General features: G+C 55.8%; 5 protein-coding genes across 5 annotated transcripts; 2 read left to right on the top strand and 3 right to left on the bottom strand.

Moving 5' to 3' along the window:
• Window positions 1-372: 372 nt before the first annotated feature.
• On the top strand, window positions 373-648 carry VTJ04DRAFT_608 (uncharacterized protein; the record flags this gene model as incomplete). Its single annotated transcript, XM_069364263.1, has 1 exon — window positions 373-648. The coding sequence occupies one exon, from the start codon at window positions 373-375 to the stop codon at window positions 646-648; it is 276 nt and encodes a 91-aa protein (XP_069223218.1).
• A 342-nt stretch (window positions 649-990) lies between these two features.
• Window positions 991-2,952, bottom strand: VTJ04DRAFT_607 (uncharacterized protein; the record flags this gene model as incomplete). The annotated part of the gene is made up of 2 exons (XM_069364252.1): window positions 991-2,567; window positions 2,634-2,952. The coding sequence occupies 2 exons, from the start codon at window positions 2,950-2,952 to the stop codon at window positions 991-993; spliced, it is 1,896 nt and encodes a 631-aa protein (XP_069223217.1).
• A 100-nt stretch (window positions 2,953-3,052) lies between these two features.
• On the bottom strand, window positions 3,053-3,473 carry VTJ04DRAFT_606 (uncharacterized protein; the record flags this gene model as incomplete). Its single annotated transcript, XM_069364241.1, has 2 exons — window positions 3,053-3,278; window positions 3,376-3,473. 2 exons carry the CDS (start codon window positions 3,471-3,473, stop codon window positions 3,053-3,055), a joined length of 324 nt encoding a protein of 107 aa, XP_069223216.1.
• Window positions 3,474-4,213: 740 nt separating this feature from the next.
• Window positions 4,214-11,884, bottom strand: VTJ04DRAFT_605 (uncharacterized protein; the record flags this gene model as incomplete). The annotated part of the gene is made up of 8 exons (XM_069364230.1): window positions 4,214-4,474; window positions 4,652-5,197; window positions 5,249-5,286; window positions 5,734-10,383; window positions 10,589-10,645; window positions 10,963-10,983; window positions 11,058-11,191; window positions 11,784-11,884. The coding sequence occupies 8 exons, from the start codon at window positions 11,882-11,884 to the stop codon at window positions 4,214-4,216; spliced, it is 5,808 nt and encodes a 1,935-aa protein (XP_069223215.1).
• A 380-nt stretch (window positions 11,885-12,264) lies between these two features.
• VTJ04DRAFT_604 (uncharacterized protein) lies at window positions 12,265-14,006 on the top strand (the record flags this gene model as incomplete). The annotated part of the gene is made up of 4 exons (XM_069364219.1): window positions 12,265-12,560; window positions 12,614-12,689; window positions 12,745-12,881; window positions 12,944-14,006. 4 exons carry the CDS (start codon window positions 12,265-12,267, stop codon window positions 14,004-14,006), a joined length of 1,572 nt encoding a protein of 523 aa, XP_069223214.1.
• Window positions 14,007-14,057: the final 51 nt, after the last annotated feature.

Genomic DNA, 14,057 nt, shown 5'->3' with positions numbered 1-14,057 from the left:
TGTTGAGTACCGCTCTTAACAGACAGTCGAGCGCTCGGAGTCATTGTGGGAGAGACAGTCAGATCGAGGTTCAGTAGGAAAGCGTCTCCCTAGAGCAGAGGCCCAAATACTTGGGACGGGGAAAAGGGGGCCACATGCCTTGGCTCGTCGAGCCCCGGAGTACGCCTCATGCTTGCCCGAATCCGAGACCGAATCACTGCATCATCTCATCTGACCTCCAGTCTAACAGAGAAACTTGGGACAAGACAAGCACTCAGAGATGGGATCAAACACCCTCGAAGACATGTCCTCACACAAGATCAGCCAGAAACCTGGCTCGAACAGTCACATAACATCACACGGTACTAGGACGCAAGAAAGAACATGAAATAAATGGCAGCAAATCTCGACCTCTCAAACCCGAGAAGGCCGCGCCAAGCGAGAAATGGCAATTCAATTTTTGCATCGCTCCCTCTCCTGTCATCAAGACAGCACGAGAAGGTGAACCTTCAGCTTTTGTATCTCAAGAAAAAAAGGTATCTCTCTCCCCTCTCTGCCATGCAGGCACGAGAATGGGGAGAGAGAACCCATCAAGCCACAACAACCGCCAACTGTCCACCACCAACCGTTTGTTATTACAAAGCTGAGTGGGGACAGCAGCGGCAGTAGCATGACGAAACGAAACCAACAAGACCAAAATGCATCATCAGATGTATGATGTATAACCCTATGTAGTAGGTTTTGTAAAAACAGTTGCAAACCACCCCATCTCTAAAAAGCGTGCCTCCGCCTGCTCGCCCGCTCCAAAGAACGTTCCATTCACGTCTATTAATCGTCTTGAAACAATTACAGGAGCGACAGACAAGACTGGAGACGAGGGTCTGCTGAGCTCCCCATGATCTGCGAGCGGCGGATGCCAGCCACTGCTGTTAGTAGCTGGCTGGCATTTTCAAGAAGAGAAGGATACACTCCACATGGAGGGAGAAAGAGACTGCATCATCAAGGATGGATTTAAGCAGCCACGGTGGTGCTCCTCATCCCCTGCAGCTCCTTCTCAAGGATCCTCTCTGTGATGCCAATGCTAGCAGCCGTGGTGGAGGTGGCCGTCTTCTGCTCGGCCTCGGCAGCCTGAAGCAGAGAGCGGGCCGTTTCAGCAATGCCCAGCTGCTCGTCCGTCCACAGGGGCTCCTCAGGCACCGCATCAGGCACGCCGACCCCAATGAACCCGCCCTCGGCAGCCCAGTCGCTGGTGCGCTTGATGCCGAGCTCGGTCCAGATCTGGTCAATGGCAGCGACCAGCTGGTCACGGAACTCCTTCGTGTGGCCGGGGGTCGGGGTGACGCGCAGACGCTCCTGACCGACGGGGACGGTTGGGTAGTTGATGCTCTGGACATAGATGCCGTGTTCGTAGAGCAGCTTGTCCGAGGCTTGTTTGGCGAGCTCGGCGTTGCCAACCAGGATGGGCACGATGTGGCTGGGGTTGGGAATGACGGGGATATCACGAGCCGTCAGGGCCTCCTTCACGGCGCGCGTGTGCAACTGCTGCAGGCGGCGGTCGCCCTGGTGGCGCATCTGGTACTCGATGGCGGTGCGGGCGCCGGCCATCACGGCAGGAGGCAGCGAGGTGGTGAAGATGAAGCCCGGAGCGAGCGAGCGGATAGTGTCAACGAGTTTGGCGCTGCCGGCGATGTAGCCTCCGACGCAGCCGTAGGCCTTGCCGAGGGTACCGGTGATAATATCAACGCGATCCATGATGGTACCGCGCGGACGGCCCTGGAGATGGGCCTCGTAGTCGAGGTGTTCAGCCACACCGGCGCCATGAGGGCCGTACATGCCAACGGCATGCACCTCATCCAGGAAAGTGATAGCGCCGTACTTTTCGGCCAGATCACAAATCTCTTCAATAGGGCCAACAGACCCGCACATGCTGTAGACCGACTCGAAGGCAATGATCTTGGGAATGTGGAGCGGCAGCGAAGCCAGCTTCTCCTCCAGATCTTTCACGTCATTGTGCTTGAAGATGATCTTGCGGGCGCCCGAGTGGCGGATGCCCTGGATCATGGAAGCGTGATTCAGACTATCCGACAGGATGACACAGTCGGGCATCTTGCTGCCAAGGGTGGCGAGGGTCGCGTCGTTGGCGACGTAGCAAGAGCTGAAGACCAGAGCAGCCTCCTTGGCGTGGAGGCGGGCGATGGTCTGCTCCAGCTCAACGGCGTGCTTGTTGTGGCCCGAGATATTGCGGGTGCCGCCGGCGCCGGCGCCGTACTCGTCGAGCGTCTCGTGCATGGCTTTGAGGACCTCCGGGTTGCGACCCATGCCCAGGTAGTCATTGGCGCACCAGACCGTCACCTTCTGCTCCTTGGTCGCCATGTGGGCACGGGGGAATTCCTTGGCCAGGCGGTTGATGTTGTTGAAGTAGCGGTACGACTTGTCTTTGTGCTTCTTCTCCAGCTCGTGCGTGTAGAAGGCCTCATAGTCAAACTTAGTCGCAGGGGCGGCATCCTTGGTGGTGCTGGGGCGGACAGCCTGCGCCGGAGTGGTATTGACGTGTTGCGGCTTAACAGGGACGTGGGGAGGCAGCGGAACTACAGCGACAATACCACTCCGTCAGCAATCGATCGGGTCAGAGCACGACCGGGAGCAAAACTAACCCTTCTCCCTGGGGTAGACCGGCGCATCGACAGCCTGAGCCTCATGGGGACGGCTCGTGTGCAGATTGGCCTTTGGGGTCTTCGCGGGACTGGTATAAGTGGACATGGCGGCATGGCGCATGCGGGCCGACTGGACGGCCATGGCCTTGCCCATGACGGGGCAGCGGCGGGCGAGCACCTGCAGCTTAGACATGGTGCCGCCGCCGGGCGATTGCGCGGCCACAGGGGTCACGGCGGTCGACATGGCGCGAAGGCCCGCGGCGGTGGCCTTCCGCATGAAAGGGCACATGGCCTTCGACTGGCGCAGGACGGAATCCATGGTGGCGGGCGGTTGAGATCGAGTGTTCGTTCGAGATGCGATACCAACGAAGACGGCGTGACGATCAACCCAATGGCTTGTTTGCTCACTCTGTGGCCGTTTACGAAGAGGACAGAGCAGGGTGGATGCGCTGGATTGGGAGTGTTGTTGGTTGACGAGTTGTCAAAGGGCGCGTTGCGGGGCGGAAGAGAGAAAATTCGAGATTCGATTGACCGATCACAAGCACCAGGTCCTCGGCTTCCAGTTTCCGGTCCCTGGGGGGTGGCAAATGGAACTGGAATGGAAGTATGTGGCGGCCTCGGATCCGAAACAAACCTCCCTTCTGACTTGTGACAGTTGTAGCAGTCAAGAAACAAAAGAAGAGAAAAAGGGGAAAAGAAGCCACATACACACAACCGCGGAAGGAAACACTTTCAAACATACCATCGCACTTTCCCCGGCTGTGTGTGAGCCCCCGTCCGTTCCTTCCTCAACGGCCCACCCGGCGGACCCGGCCTGGTTCGATTTCGGAGGCTCGGCATCTCTTCTTCTCGTCTTCGGAGCCTACCAAAGTGTCGACATTGCCTGTATTTAGCCATTCCTGCAGTCATGATTGGCCCGGAACACACTTCCTGCTCCACACTGAGGATGCCAAAGTCACTGCGACCTCCACGTGCGGCCCCGCAACGCTGTGCATTTTAGTGTCTCCGCTGTCTCCGAGACATCACGTCTCGGGGCTGACTCGGCCGTCCTGCGATGCGGTGGTACCGGTGTCCGCTTTCTTGCATTTCAATCTCACCAAGACGATCAATTGAGTCAACCGGGGCTTTTAGTAGAGGGGATATACTTTGAATTCATTTTTGGCATCTCTCGCCAGTTCATCGCTTAACCCACAGTGCCTGCGGCCTACTCTCACAATTGTCATTTGATGATGAAGCCAATGCTCCTCATCCTCTCGCCTTAAGAATGCCGCGTAGATGGAAAATTGTTTTTCCCTCCTCTCAATCGGCATATTCTCAAGGCCCCTTGACCTCTCGTTCCGCTGTCAATCAACGCAGTACTATATCTCTTGTTCCCTTGACCATGATGACACCAACCTGCCTCCCATATCCCCGTCCCAAACGCCAGAAAGGGAGAAAGAGATCGCAACCAGCCACCATCCGTTGCAGGGGTATCTCGAGAGAATAGAAATGGAAAAAGAAAAACAAAAAAGAGGAATAAAAAAGACGATAAAAAGAGGCTCGCGGATGAAGCTCCCCGGAAACCAAACCCTTCACATCGGTCAGTCGTCAATGATCTGGGGCAAATCCGGCGTGTCACCAGGCCTCAAAGAAGTCGACGCTCCTCGACGTTGATTGCTTGACGGCATAAACGAATCCTGCGAGTCCTGCGAGTCCGACCCCGTTCCAATAAAACGAAGGTTTGCAAGCAAGTTTCGCGAAGGATGCTGCTTAGACAATCCCACGACCCTGGATGTGGATGCTGGTGACTTCTCCGTCTTGATCTTGACCGCCTTCGGTGACGTTACCGACCGTTTGAATTGCTGTGTCGCAGAGCATTCATGTCAGTCGACGTCGAGATATCGACATCCGGCCCGAGGGGACCAGACACTCTAGTCGTCTGAGTCGTCCCGGAAAACACTTATTTTCCGGAGTGCCTTTGCCGGCGTCACTTGAGCGGGCTTGGTGGAGGTGATTTTCCTTTTGGTGGGCGAGCGTACGCTGATATCAGCCTTTGTCGTCCAGACCTTGTGCTTGAACTCGGCCGGAGACAGGTTGTTGAGAGAGTTGCAGATATGTTCCATCTCGAGCCGCGTCAGTGACGCCAGGTCTTCGGGCTCCATATGCCCCGAGAGCATGGCCTCAGCGAACCGTGGGTCCCTAGAGAAACGGCGCAGGTTCTGCAGCTTGTCCAGGAGTGGGAGCTTCTCAATCTTCTCGCGCGCGAGGATGGCGTTGACTTTGGTTATCAGATCCGTTGGGTGGTACTTCACATGGCGACCTTCATCGGACAAGGCGCGATGCACGGCCAGGAGTTCCGGCGACGGCTCGAAGGTCTTGCCATCTCCAAACCTGGTAGTCGGACTGCTCAAGGGGGCTGCTGGCTTGGCCGTGGTTGATGGGGCAGTCTTGAATGCACTCCCTGTCCCAAGAATTGGCTGTGGAGCCGCATCCGACGGCGTGCTGTCCGAAGGCTGTTGAGTCCGCGATGGCGCGCTTGGTGTCGTGATAGAAGGTGGAATGCTTCTCCCGAAGTTGACAGGATTCTGAACGTGAACTTGGGTAACCTGTTGAAGTGCTCCTGCTGCCGCACCTACCGGATGGAGAGCTGAAGGTGTCACAGAGCTGGGAGTGGCTAGTTGAAAAGGAAAATGTCAGTATTGTGAGCCGGAGACATCTGGGTTGCGTGCCCGAAACAGAGCAGCACACCGCGCAGACAGCTTTATAGTCACGATGTAACGAGGCTGGGAAGTCGAGGGAATCGATGGGACAACCTGACCATGGTGATTTGGGTCGGCTTGACCAACGTTGCCTCGGACAACTTGTCCACTGTTAGCTTGGTCGACTTGACCAGCTTTGGTGTCTCGGACAACTTGACCATGGATGCTTGGGTCAACTTGACCGGACTTATCACTAATAGCTCGAGCACCGTTGTTTCGGAGATGCTCGGGCACCTTGAGTTTGATCAGGGTGCTTCGGCTCTTCGTGCTTGGTTTAGGTGTGATCGGGGTTGGAGGAGTAGCTGCTACTGCTGCTGATGGCGACGATGATGCTGGTAATAATGATGTTGATTGAGACTCACCGGTTGCGGGCGTTCGATACTGTGGCGGCGGCTGTGGTATCGGCACAGGCGTCGTGACGGCCTGCTGAATGGCTGCGTGGATTGCCGCCCTCTCCCTCTCCCGGCGCTTATACTCTTCGGGGTTCTGCGACCGGAGCCTCTCCATCTCAATGTCCTTCTCGGCCTCTTGCTGCTCTTCCGGAGTGAGCTCGTATACCTCCTCCCGTTCGAAGGTCTCAGTCGACGTGATCTTGCGGACCAAACCGCCGACAGGGCCGTCGAGGAGTGCATCGAGGACTTTATCCAGTCCGCGGGCACCGCTCAAATCTTCCTGTCCTACCTCTCTTGGTGGGGAGAAGTATTCGGAGAAGCGCGTGGCCCACGGGATTGGATTCTTCTTATCCACAACCCGGGAGGCAAGCTGCGTCTTGAAGACCCCATTGTTGTGGATGATGTCCTCAAACGTGCCGCCAACGGTAAGCCAGTACACGTAAACCGGCTTCGTCTGCCCAAGCCGGTACGCGCGGCCAATGGCCTGCTGCTCATCTGCGGGCGTGTATTTGAAGTCAAAGATGACCACACGGTTCGCTCCATGGATGTTCAACCCAACACCACCCGCGCGGGTGGAGATCAGGTAGGCCTCGGAATCAACATTGGCGTTGAACTTTTTGACCGCGTCCTGGCGTGTCGACACGGTCGTGGAGCCGTCGAGTCTTTGATACACAATTTTGTTTTTCTTGAAGATTTCCTCGATGAAATCGAGGCTCCCAAGGCTGTGTGAAAACACGAGAACCTTGTCCTTGACCTTTCTGCATTCCTCCAGGATGCGCAGGAGAATCACGATCTTGTTAGACAATTCGTGGTCCTGGATGTTTCGGATGTTAACCGTGGTGAGCAGTGTGCCAAGGATATCCTGAGGCAGCTCGACGCTGCTGTCTTCACTTTCACTAGTTGTGATAGACTTGCGTGGCTTCGGATTTTTGGACTTCGCTTGTGCTTTCTGCTTTTCGACGTGTGTCTTGAAGACAAAAGGATGAGCAAGGACAAGGCTGAGATGTGCCACCAAACTCCACGCCCTTGATTGAGCCATCTGGCCGTCAATTCCAGGGGTGACCGCCAATTCCACGTACTCGCGGTAGAGCTTGTCCTGAACCTTAGTCAGGGGAAGCGTGAGAATAAACTCCTTCTTCTTTGGGAGTTCGTTCACAAGAACTTCGATTCCGCGACGATGAACCTTGGGTTCGACGGTAGCTTTCAAGACATGAAGCATCCGGCGTGCCTTTCTCTTTTGCTGGGGAGTGCTGTCCATGTATAGCCCCTCCTTAATTGGATTGGCAAACCGTTCCCTGAACTCGGCGATGTCGGCCAGGTAGTTGGGAGCCACCCAGTTGATCATTGAGTAGTAATCCATCACGTTGTTCGTGAGGGGAGACCCTGTCATGGCAATGCGGTTCATCGTCTTGAAGTTCGCCGTGGCCTGATGCCGTTGCGAGGCGGGGTTCTTCATATAGTGGGCTTCGTCACCGACCACAAGGCTCGGAGTCTCCTGCAGCAACCTTGGGATCTCGTCGTCGTTGCTGTTGAGCATCAAGCTGCTGAACAAGGAGTAGCCGATGATGAGCACACCGCCATTCTTCGCCCACGCCTTGACGGTTGCCTTTCGAAACGCCCCAGTTGTTAACCCGTCGAGCTTATTCACGGGTCCAAGAACGCCATTCGGCGCCCACAAGTGTATCTCTTCCTCCCAGTTGTTGAGAAGGCTGGGAGGGCATAGAATCAAGGTCTTGCCTTCGCGCAGGTTCTCCGGGATCTGAGAGCGAACTCCCTCATCCGGGGAACGGGATGATTCAGCAATGACGACTAAGAGAGTGATGACCTGCATGGTCTTCCCGAGGCCCATGGTATGCGCCAGCAGGCAGCCCTGGCGAACCTTGGAATGAACCACAACCTGGTTCCACATGAACCGAACGCCCTCGATCTGATGGTCCTTGATCTTGGCTCCGATGTGGTCATTGATGTAGATGAAGGGCAAGTCATCGGACTCCTTCGTTTCGTTGACAATAAGGCGGGACTGCTTGCTTGAAACGGTGCCTTGGGAGGCCATCTGCTCGCGTGCCCGGCGTGCGCGACGCTCCAGCTCTTCGTTGAAAGTTGTGATATTAGCACGAAGGTCTGCGGCGCCCTTGTCACGACGTTTGCGCCGCCGCTTCTTCTTAGTCGACGAAATCGGCGCATCGTCTGGAGATGACTCTTCGAGGTCGGTCAAATCATCCTCAATGTCATCTTCCACATTGCGGCTGCGCTGGCTGCTGCGTGGAGTCTTGATCACAACGCGATTTGATGGCTGGGAGACCCCAAGAAGAACAGAAACGACGCGCTTGAGGTGGCTGCAAAAGCTCCGGAAGAACTCGCCATTGGTGCGAATCCGGTTGCAGGAGGTGGGACGCAAGGGCTTGTTCATCCGCTTCGCCTTTTTGCTGAAGTAGACGTCGAAGAGGCGGCAAATGATGGACTCCATCGAGTCGAGAGTAACCCGCTTGCCCTCCTCAACGACCGGTTGAACGAACTCGGTCCAGAGCTCCTTGTGATTCCGGTTCTGGATCGTGCCGTGGAGGTCCAGCAGTTCATCCTCATGCCAGTCACATAGGACGGCAACCAAGAGACGTTCGCCGTCCTTGACTTCCTCCCAGTGTGGGATGCCGTAATCCTTAATTTTCTGAAGGCTTTCCAGGTCGCCGAAACCAGGAAGACCGTCCGCCGAACCAGCCTGCTCGCATGGAGCTGGAGAAGATCCTATCTCGATGGCCTGGTGCGGCGAAGTACCAAAACGAACGGGTGTCGCCGGCGCTGCTTCAGTGGACTTCTCGACCTTGATCTTTCTGGGCGTCGCCGACGGTTCCGGCAGGCTAGCATCGGATTCTTCATCCTGCGCCGCACCCGTAGCCGTGTCGTCCTGATCCATGGCCGGGGGACTAGACGGGGCTTCGGCACCATCCTCGGCTTGAGGAGATGCGTCGTCAAGGCCCATGGCATCGCCCAAAGCATCATCCACCTGGATATCATCCCCAAACTGGTCGATCATTTGATCATCCTCATCGTATTCGATGAACCCGTCGAGGCCATCCGACTCGCTGGTGAGCTCTTCGGAATCATCAAGGACCTGGGGTTTCGGCTTCGGCTTTCGAACCCTGGGGAGCGTCTCGGGCTTGGGAGGTGGGCGCAGGCTTTGAACAAGGCTGATGTACCACTCCTCGTACTTACGCTGGAATACCGTCTCTTCCAGCCAAGCGCTCAGCTGTCGCGAAATGTCCTCATTCGTTTTCCAGATCGACTTGATGATTTCGTTGGAAAATTTGACGAGTCTGTCATTGAGGTGGCGCAGTCTGGTCCGAGCATTTTCGATCAGGGTATGACGGCTGGGGCTGCGGAGAGCGTCCTGCCAGAGCTTCCATGCCTTGAGCTCCCACTTGGGCTTCTTCTTCTCCTCCCACTTCGCCTCAAGTTCTTCAATGGCTTTTTGGACAGCTTCCGCGACCTCCTCTTTGAACATTGATTTGACCTTGGACGCCGCCTCACGGGCTTCGCGAGCCTGGCGCTCCCTCTCCTCTTCTTGGAACTCGCGCCAGGTGACGCTGTCAACCTCATCGTCAGACTCCCCAAACACGGGCAGCACAGGATCCGTGGAGTCTTGCGACTGGTTATCGTCCGAAGGCTCGAGGTGGGCCAGGAGATCTGACCGGAGGAAACGCCTCATGACGGAAGCAACCTGAAGACGGCGTCCGGGAGGGATACGTTTCCCCACCACCATGAAATTCATCTCCTCGTCAGCGGAGTCGTCATTCAAGGCTGGGCGAATAAGCTCGTCCCGGGGGAGGGCGTTGGGTCCAAGGAAGCCAGACCCATCGTCTGTCTCTAGGATGCTTTCTGTCGGATCCTGCTTGGTGAAGATGTCGGCCTCTGTTGGGATGTATGAAGATGCACCGGTTGGAATCATGGAAATGGCCGTGGGTGCAATTCTTCTCTTCTTAGTGGGAGGTTCTTGTCCAGGCTCTTCGACGACAGGAGGCGCTGGTTCATCAATGATTCCAGTGGCGGTGACCGATTCTTGGTCAATCAAAGCCGACGGTGCTGGGGATAAAACACCGGTGCAGGATTCCGGAATGGCTGGGAGAGCAGACTCGCGAGCAGGATCGTGAACAAACTCTTGCTGTGGAACGGGTGTCGTGCTGGCATTGTTGAGGGCCACGGGTGCTGGGGTGACCTGCACTGGGTCAGCTGGCGGATGAGATTCTTCCTTGACTTGTCGGACTTGATCCTCGCCGCAAAGCTGTGAGTCAGCGAGTTTCTGTGTCTTCCATTCTTGGTATCGCTTGCTTCGCCGCCGAAACTGGGTGATGGCCTCTTTGAGTGACAGCTGGTGAGGCAGCTTCTTGATTCCCAGATACGCCCATAGCTTGTCGAAATCGAACTCGTCACTGTAAGTCAGCAGCGACTCCCCATCAACCCCGCACTCGCGGAGACGGGCTTCAAGTGCCGCAGGGTCCGGCAGACGCTTTGCCGAGGGTGCTTTCCAGGATCGGTTCTCGGTGCATAACTCTTGGACGACGCGATCCTCATCCCACAGGAAGGGATCGTTTTGATCATTGTCGGCCATTGTAAAAGTTGAGCGATCTAATGAGAAGATTGTGTAAGTAGGCTTCCACGAAATTGGGATATGCAAATCGAACGAAAACAGGCGAGAGCGGAGGATGGATGAATGGGTGGGGCAGCCAGCAGCTGGATGTGAAGGTGCGGAAGGGCAGTCGGTGGAACAAAACAAAAACTTCCAACCCAATGTTGGGAGGGGAGGGGAGGAGAGAGTCGCTCAATGACTTACCGGCATTGATGAGAACGATGAGAACGTGACCATTCGGATCCCTTGAGGCTCTTCTATCTGGGTGTTCCAGAGAGCTGGGAAGGTTGGGTAAAGATGGGATAAGACTGTTGGTTCGCTGTGTTTGCCCTGTAAGTCTGGGCCTTGGGACTCAGGTCGAATCAACGAGTCGTGGTGCTCGGTCGCTCTGGATGTGGTGAAATGAAGATGGGTGAAGTGAGAAGAAGGTCAGACGACCGACCTCCACTGTGCCGGCGGCGAGGTGAGAGAATGAACGCAGTTGGTGTCGAAGTGACCAAGAAAGGAATGGATCAAGTTGGCTGAAGAGGATGCAAAAGTATGGTAGTCGGTATCACTGGTCCGAGGATATCAGAAACCGACTGAAAGCTCGAAGCGAGCTGGGATGTAGTTAGTCCTCGAAAGTGGTGCTCTGTGGTTGAAGAATGAAAGTGAAACAAACAGCCTGTCTCACCGTTTGCAGTCGGTCGGGTTCCAAAGACCCGTGGGGTTGGAACCTGTTCCGGAGCCCAGACCGTCGGTAACGATAAATGGTCCAGAGCCAGCCTCAGATTGTTGAGATCAAGATCCTGGACTTGTTCCAAAACCCTGGAAGTCCGTGAAACCAAGTTGTCGCATGCAAACGCGGATGAGGACGCGGTCGCGGATTCAGGGTTCAGGTTTTTGTGGAGTGCAAGTCGATCTTCGCAAGTGGACCCTTCCAGGGCCTCGAGGTTCACTTGACTTTGGGGATTGAACGGCGAAAGGAAAAAACAATCCGCGGTCTCCAGGTACACTCAGGTAAAAGAACCTTGAGGTGGCACCAAAGTGGAAGCCCAAGGTAGGAAGACTACAGTATTCAATTCACGTATGAGTCGGAGCAGGTGCGATGGAGAAGACACCACGTCAAACGACCTTGAGGAAAGACGTTTGAGTGTACCGTGTACGCACTGTGTTCGGAATGTGTGAGTGACTGCCGTCGAGCAGCAAGTTGCGATGGCACTTGGCATGATCCAAATGCCACAAACTCGACTTCTTTAGAAAAAATTAAGAATCTTATCCACTTGTGAGTGCCTCAATAGATGCTAAATTAATGCATCTGTCTTGCCTCTGTTATCATGAGAAACCTAACTCTTGCGTTTCGACACCGGTCAGGTATCTCGGCTCTTGTTCGGATGGCGGGCCTCATAACAGTATGTACCTGTAGTTAACACTGTTCTCTGCTTGTCTTGGCGTCGCCGCCCTTCCGACCAGCCGGGTCGCCTTGTTATCGATAAGGTCAGACTTGATGAACCCCTCCATTCACCTCTCGGCAGAGGGGCTCGACCTGCTCTCAGCCGACTGGTCGGGCCCGAAAATCAACAATCATCTCAAGGCATTGCAAGACCTACCTAGGTTCTTTGGGCTGTTGAATCTTAAATTTTAGTTTTTCTGTGCATTACTGCCCCAAGTAGATGAGCTGGAGTAATCCTGTGCTAAGTTGGAAGTCTTGGGCCTCAGTCCCTTTCTCAAATCACGCAATCTTTGTAAGCAGAACCGAATCCAAAATGAGAAAATAGGCACACCTGGGGCTGGCTCCCATCTTTTTCCTTGCAAGATCCAACCCACTTTCCAGGCAGCTACCTCCGACATTGTACTTGAACACTTAAATTCCTGTCCCAACACCAATTTGCTCAATCAAGATGACGTCCCTTACAGGCGATTCGTATCCTCCGGTGTTGGAAGACGCCCGCGAACTGGAGCGTTTGGTGCAAACAATTAAGGACTGGACCATAGCGCATGGCCTCGCTGTGAGACCACCACCTACAAATCCAGGGGATGAAGAAGGAGTGCTGGCTACGGGTGCGCCGGTCACGCTCTTCCCCAGTCCTTTTCCAAGATCCTGCTTTGAGGAGGCCAAAGCTGTTCAAACTCAATACAATGAGCTGTATGCTCGCATCAGCCGAGACGAAGAGTTCCTTGGACAGCTTGTCAAGCAGTACGTTACCAGCCACCTAAAATATCTGTGGTGTCTACCACTAACATCCGTAGGGTTGCCGGCGGAGATGACTTCATTGACAATCTATGGAAAGTTCATTTGCGCGTGAAGGAGGAGGGCTATGTGCAGGTGAGACTACTCAAACCGACTCATGTGGGATACCTTCTCATCATCAACTCTGTAGAGCCTCACTTTAGGTCTCTTCCGGTCCGACTACATGGTACACCAAGATGGCGATAAGCTGCAGATTAAGCAGGTCGAATTCAACACCATTGCCTCCTCCTTCGGCGGGTTATCTTCAAGGACATCTTTGCTGCATAAGTACGCTCCTTTGGTGACTCGCAGACCTTCAGATGTCGACCTCTAATATAACAATCTCATAGACACCTAGCCAAGACTGAGTACCCCTTTCTGAGCAATCCCATTCCACCCTCTTCCCTCGACCTCCCCGAGAACCGCAGCACCGAAGGCCTCGCCGCCGGTCTGGCTGCCGCCTACCACGCCTATGGCAAATCCGCCCTGGGCCACCCAACCTGCGTGCTCTTCCTCGTCCAAGACGGCGAGCGCAACGTCTTCGACCAACGCCATCTCGAATACGCCGTCCAGCAAGCCCCGGGGCCCAACGCCGATCTTATCCCCGTTTTCCGCCTCCCCTTCTCCCAAATCCTCACCCACACTACCCTCGCCACGTCCTCCCCACGTCGCGAGCTCCTGTACCACCCCCCGCACAACCCCTCCCTGACCTTCGAAGTCGCCGTCGCCTACCTCCGCGCCGGCTACGGCCCAGGCGACTACCCCACCCCCGCGGCCTGGGACGCGCGCTACCAGCTCGAGCGCTCCAACGCCATCACCTGCCCGTCCGTCCTCACGCAGCTGGCGGGGATGAAGAAGGTGCAACAAGTTCTCGCAACCCCGGAGGGCAGCGGGGATGATGATGACCCGATCCCTTCGGCGCTGCGTCGCTTCCTGCCCTCGCCGGCGGACGCCGCCGCCCTGGCCGCCATCCGCAAGACCTTCACCAACATTTACCCGCTGGACGGCTCGCCCGCGGGCCTCCTCGCGCGCGCCATCGCCACCGACCCCGCGCGGTGCGTCCGCTACGTCATGAAGCCGCAGCGCGAAGGCGGCGGGAACAACGTGTACAAGTCTGCCATCCCGGCGCGGCTGGCCGCGATTCCCCCGGAGCATTGGGGGTCGTACATCCTCATGGAGCTGATTACGCCGCCGCCTGCAGTGAACACAATTCTCCGTGGGAATGGGAAAGTGGAGCAAGGCGGGGTGATCTGTGAGCTTGGAGTGTATGGCACGTGTCTGTGGAACCGGGAGACCGGGGAGGTGGTGAGGAATGAGGAGGCTGGGTATTTGTTGAGGACCAAGGGGGATCAGAGTGAGGAGGGAGGGGTGGCGGCGGGGTATGGATGCATGGATTCTGTGAGGTTGGTGTAAGGTGGCAACGGAAGGGACAAATTCTTGAAAGGTGGGGTGAATGGGATAGAG

Source organism: Mycothermus thermophilus, assembly GCF_041956435.1.
Source record: "Mycothermus thermophilus strain CBS 625.91 unplaced genomic scaffold VTJ04scaffold_1, whole genome shotgun sequence".
In the NCBI taxonomy this organism is placed as follows: domain Eukaryota; kingdom Fungi; phylum Ascomycota; class Sordariomycetes; order Sordariales; family Chaetomiaceae; genus Mycothermus; species Mycothermus thermophilus.
Note: the sequence above shows the minus strand (reverse complement) of the source record. Positions and strands in the feature narration are given on the sequence as shown.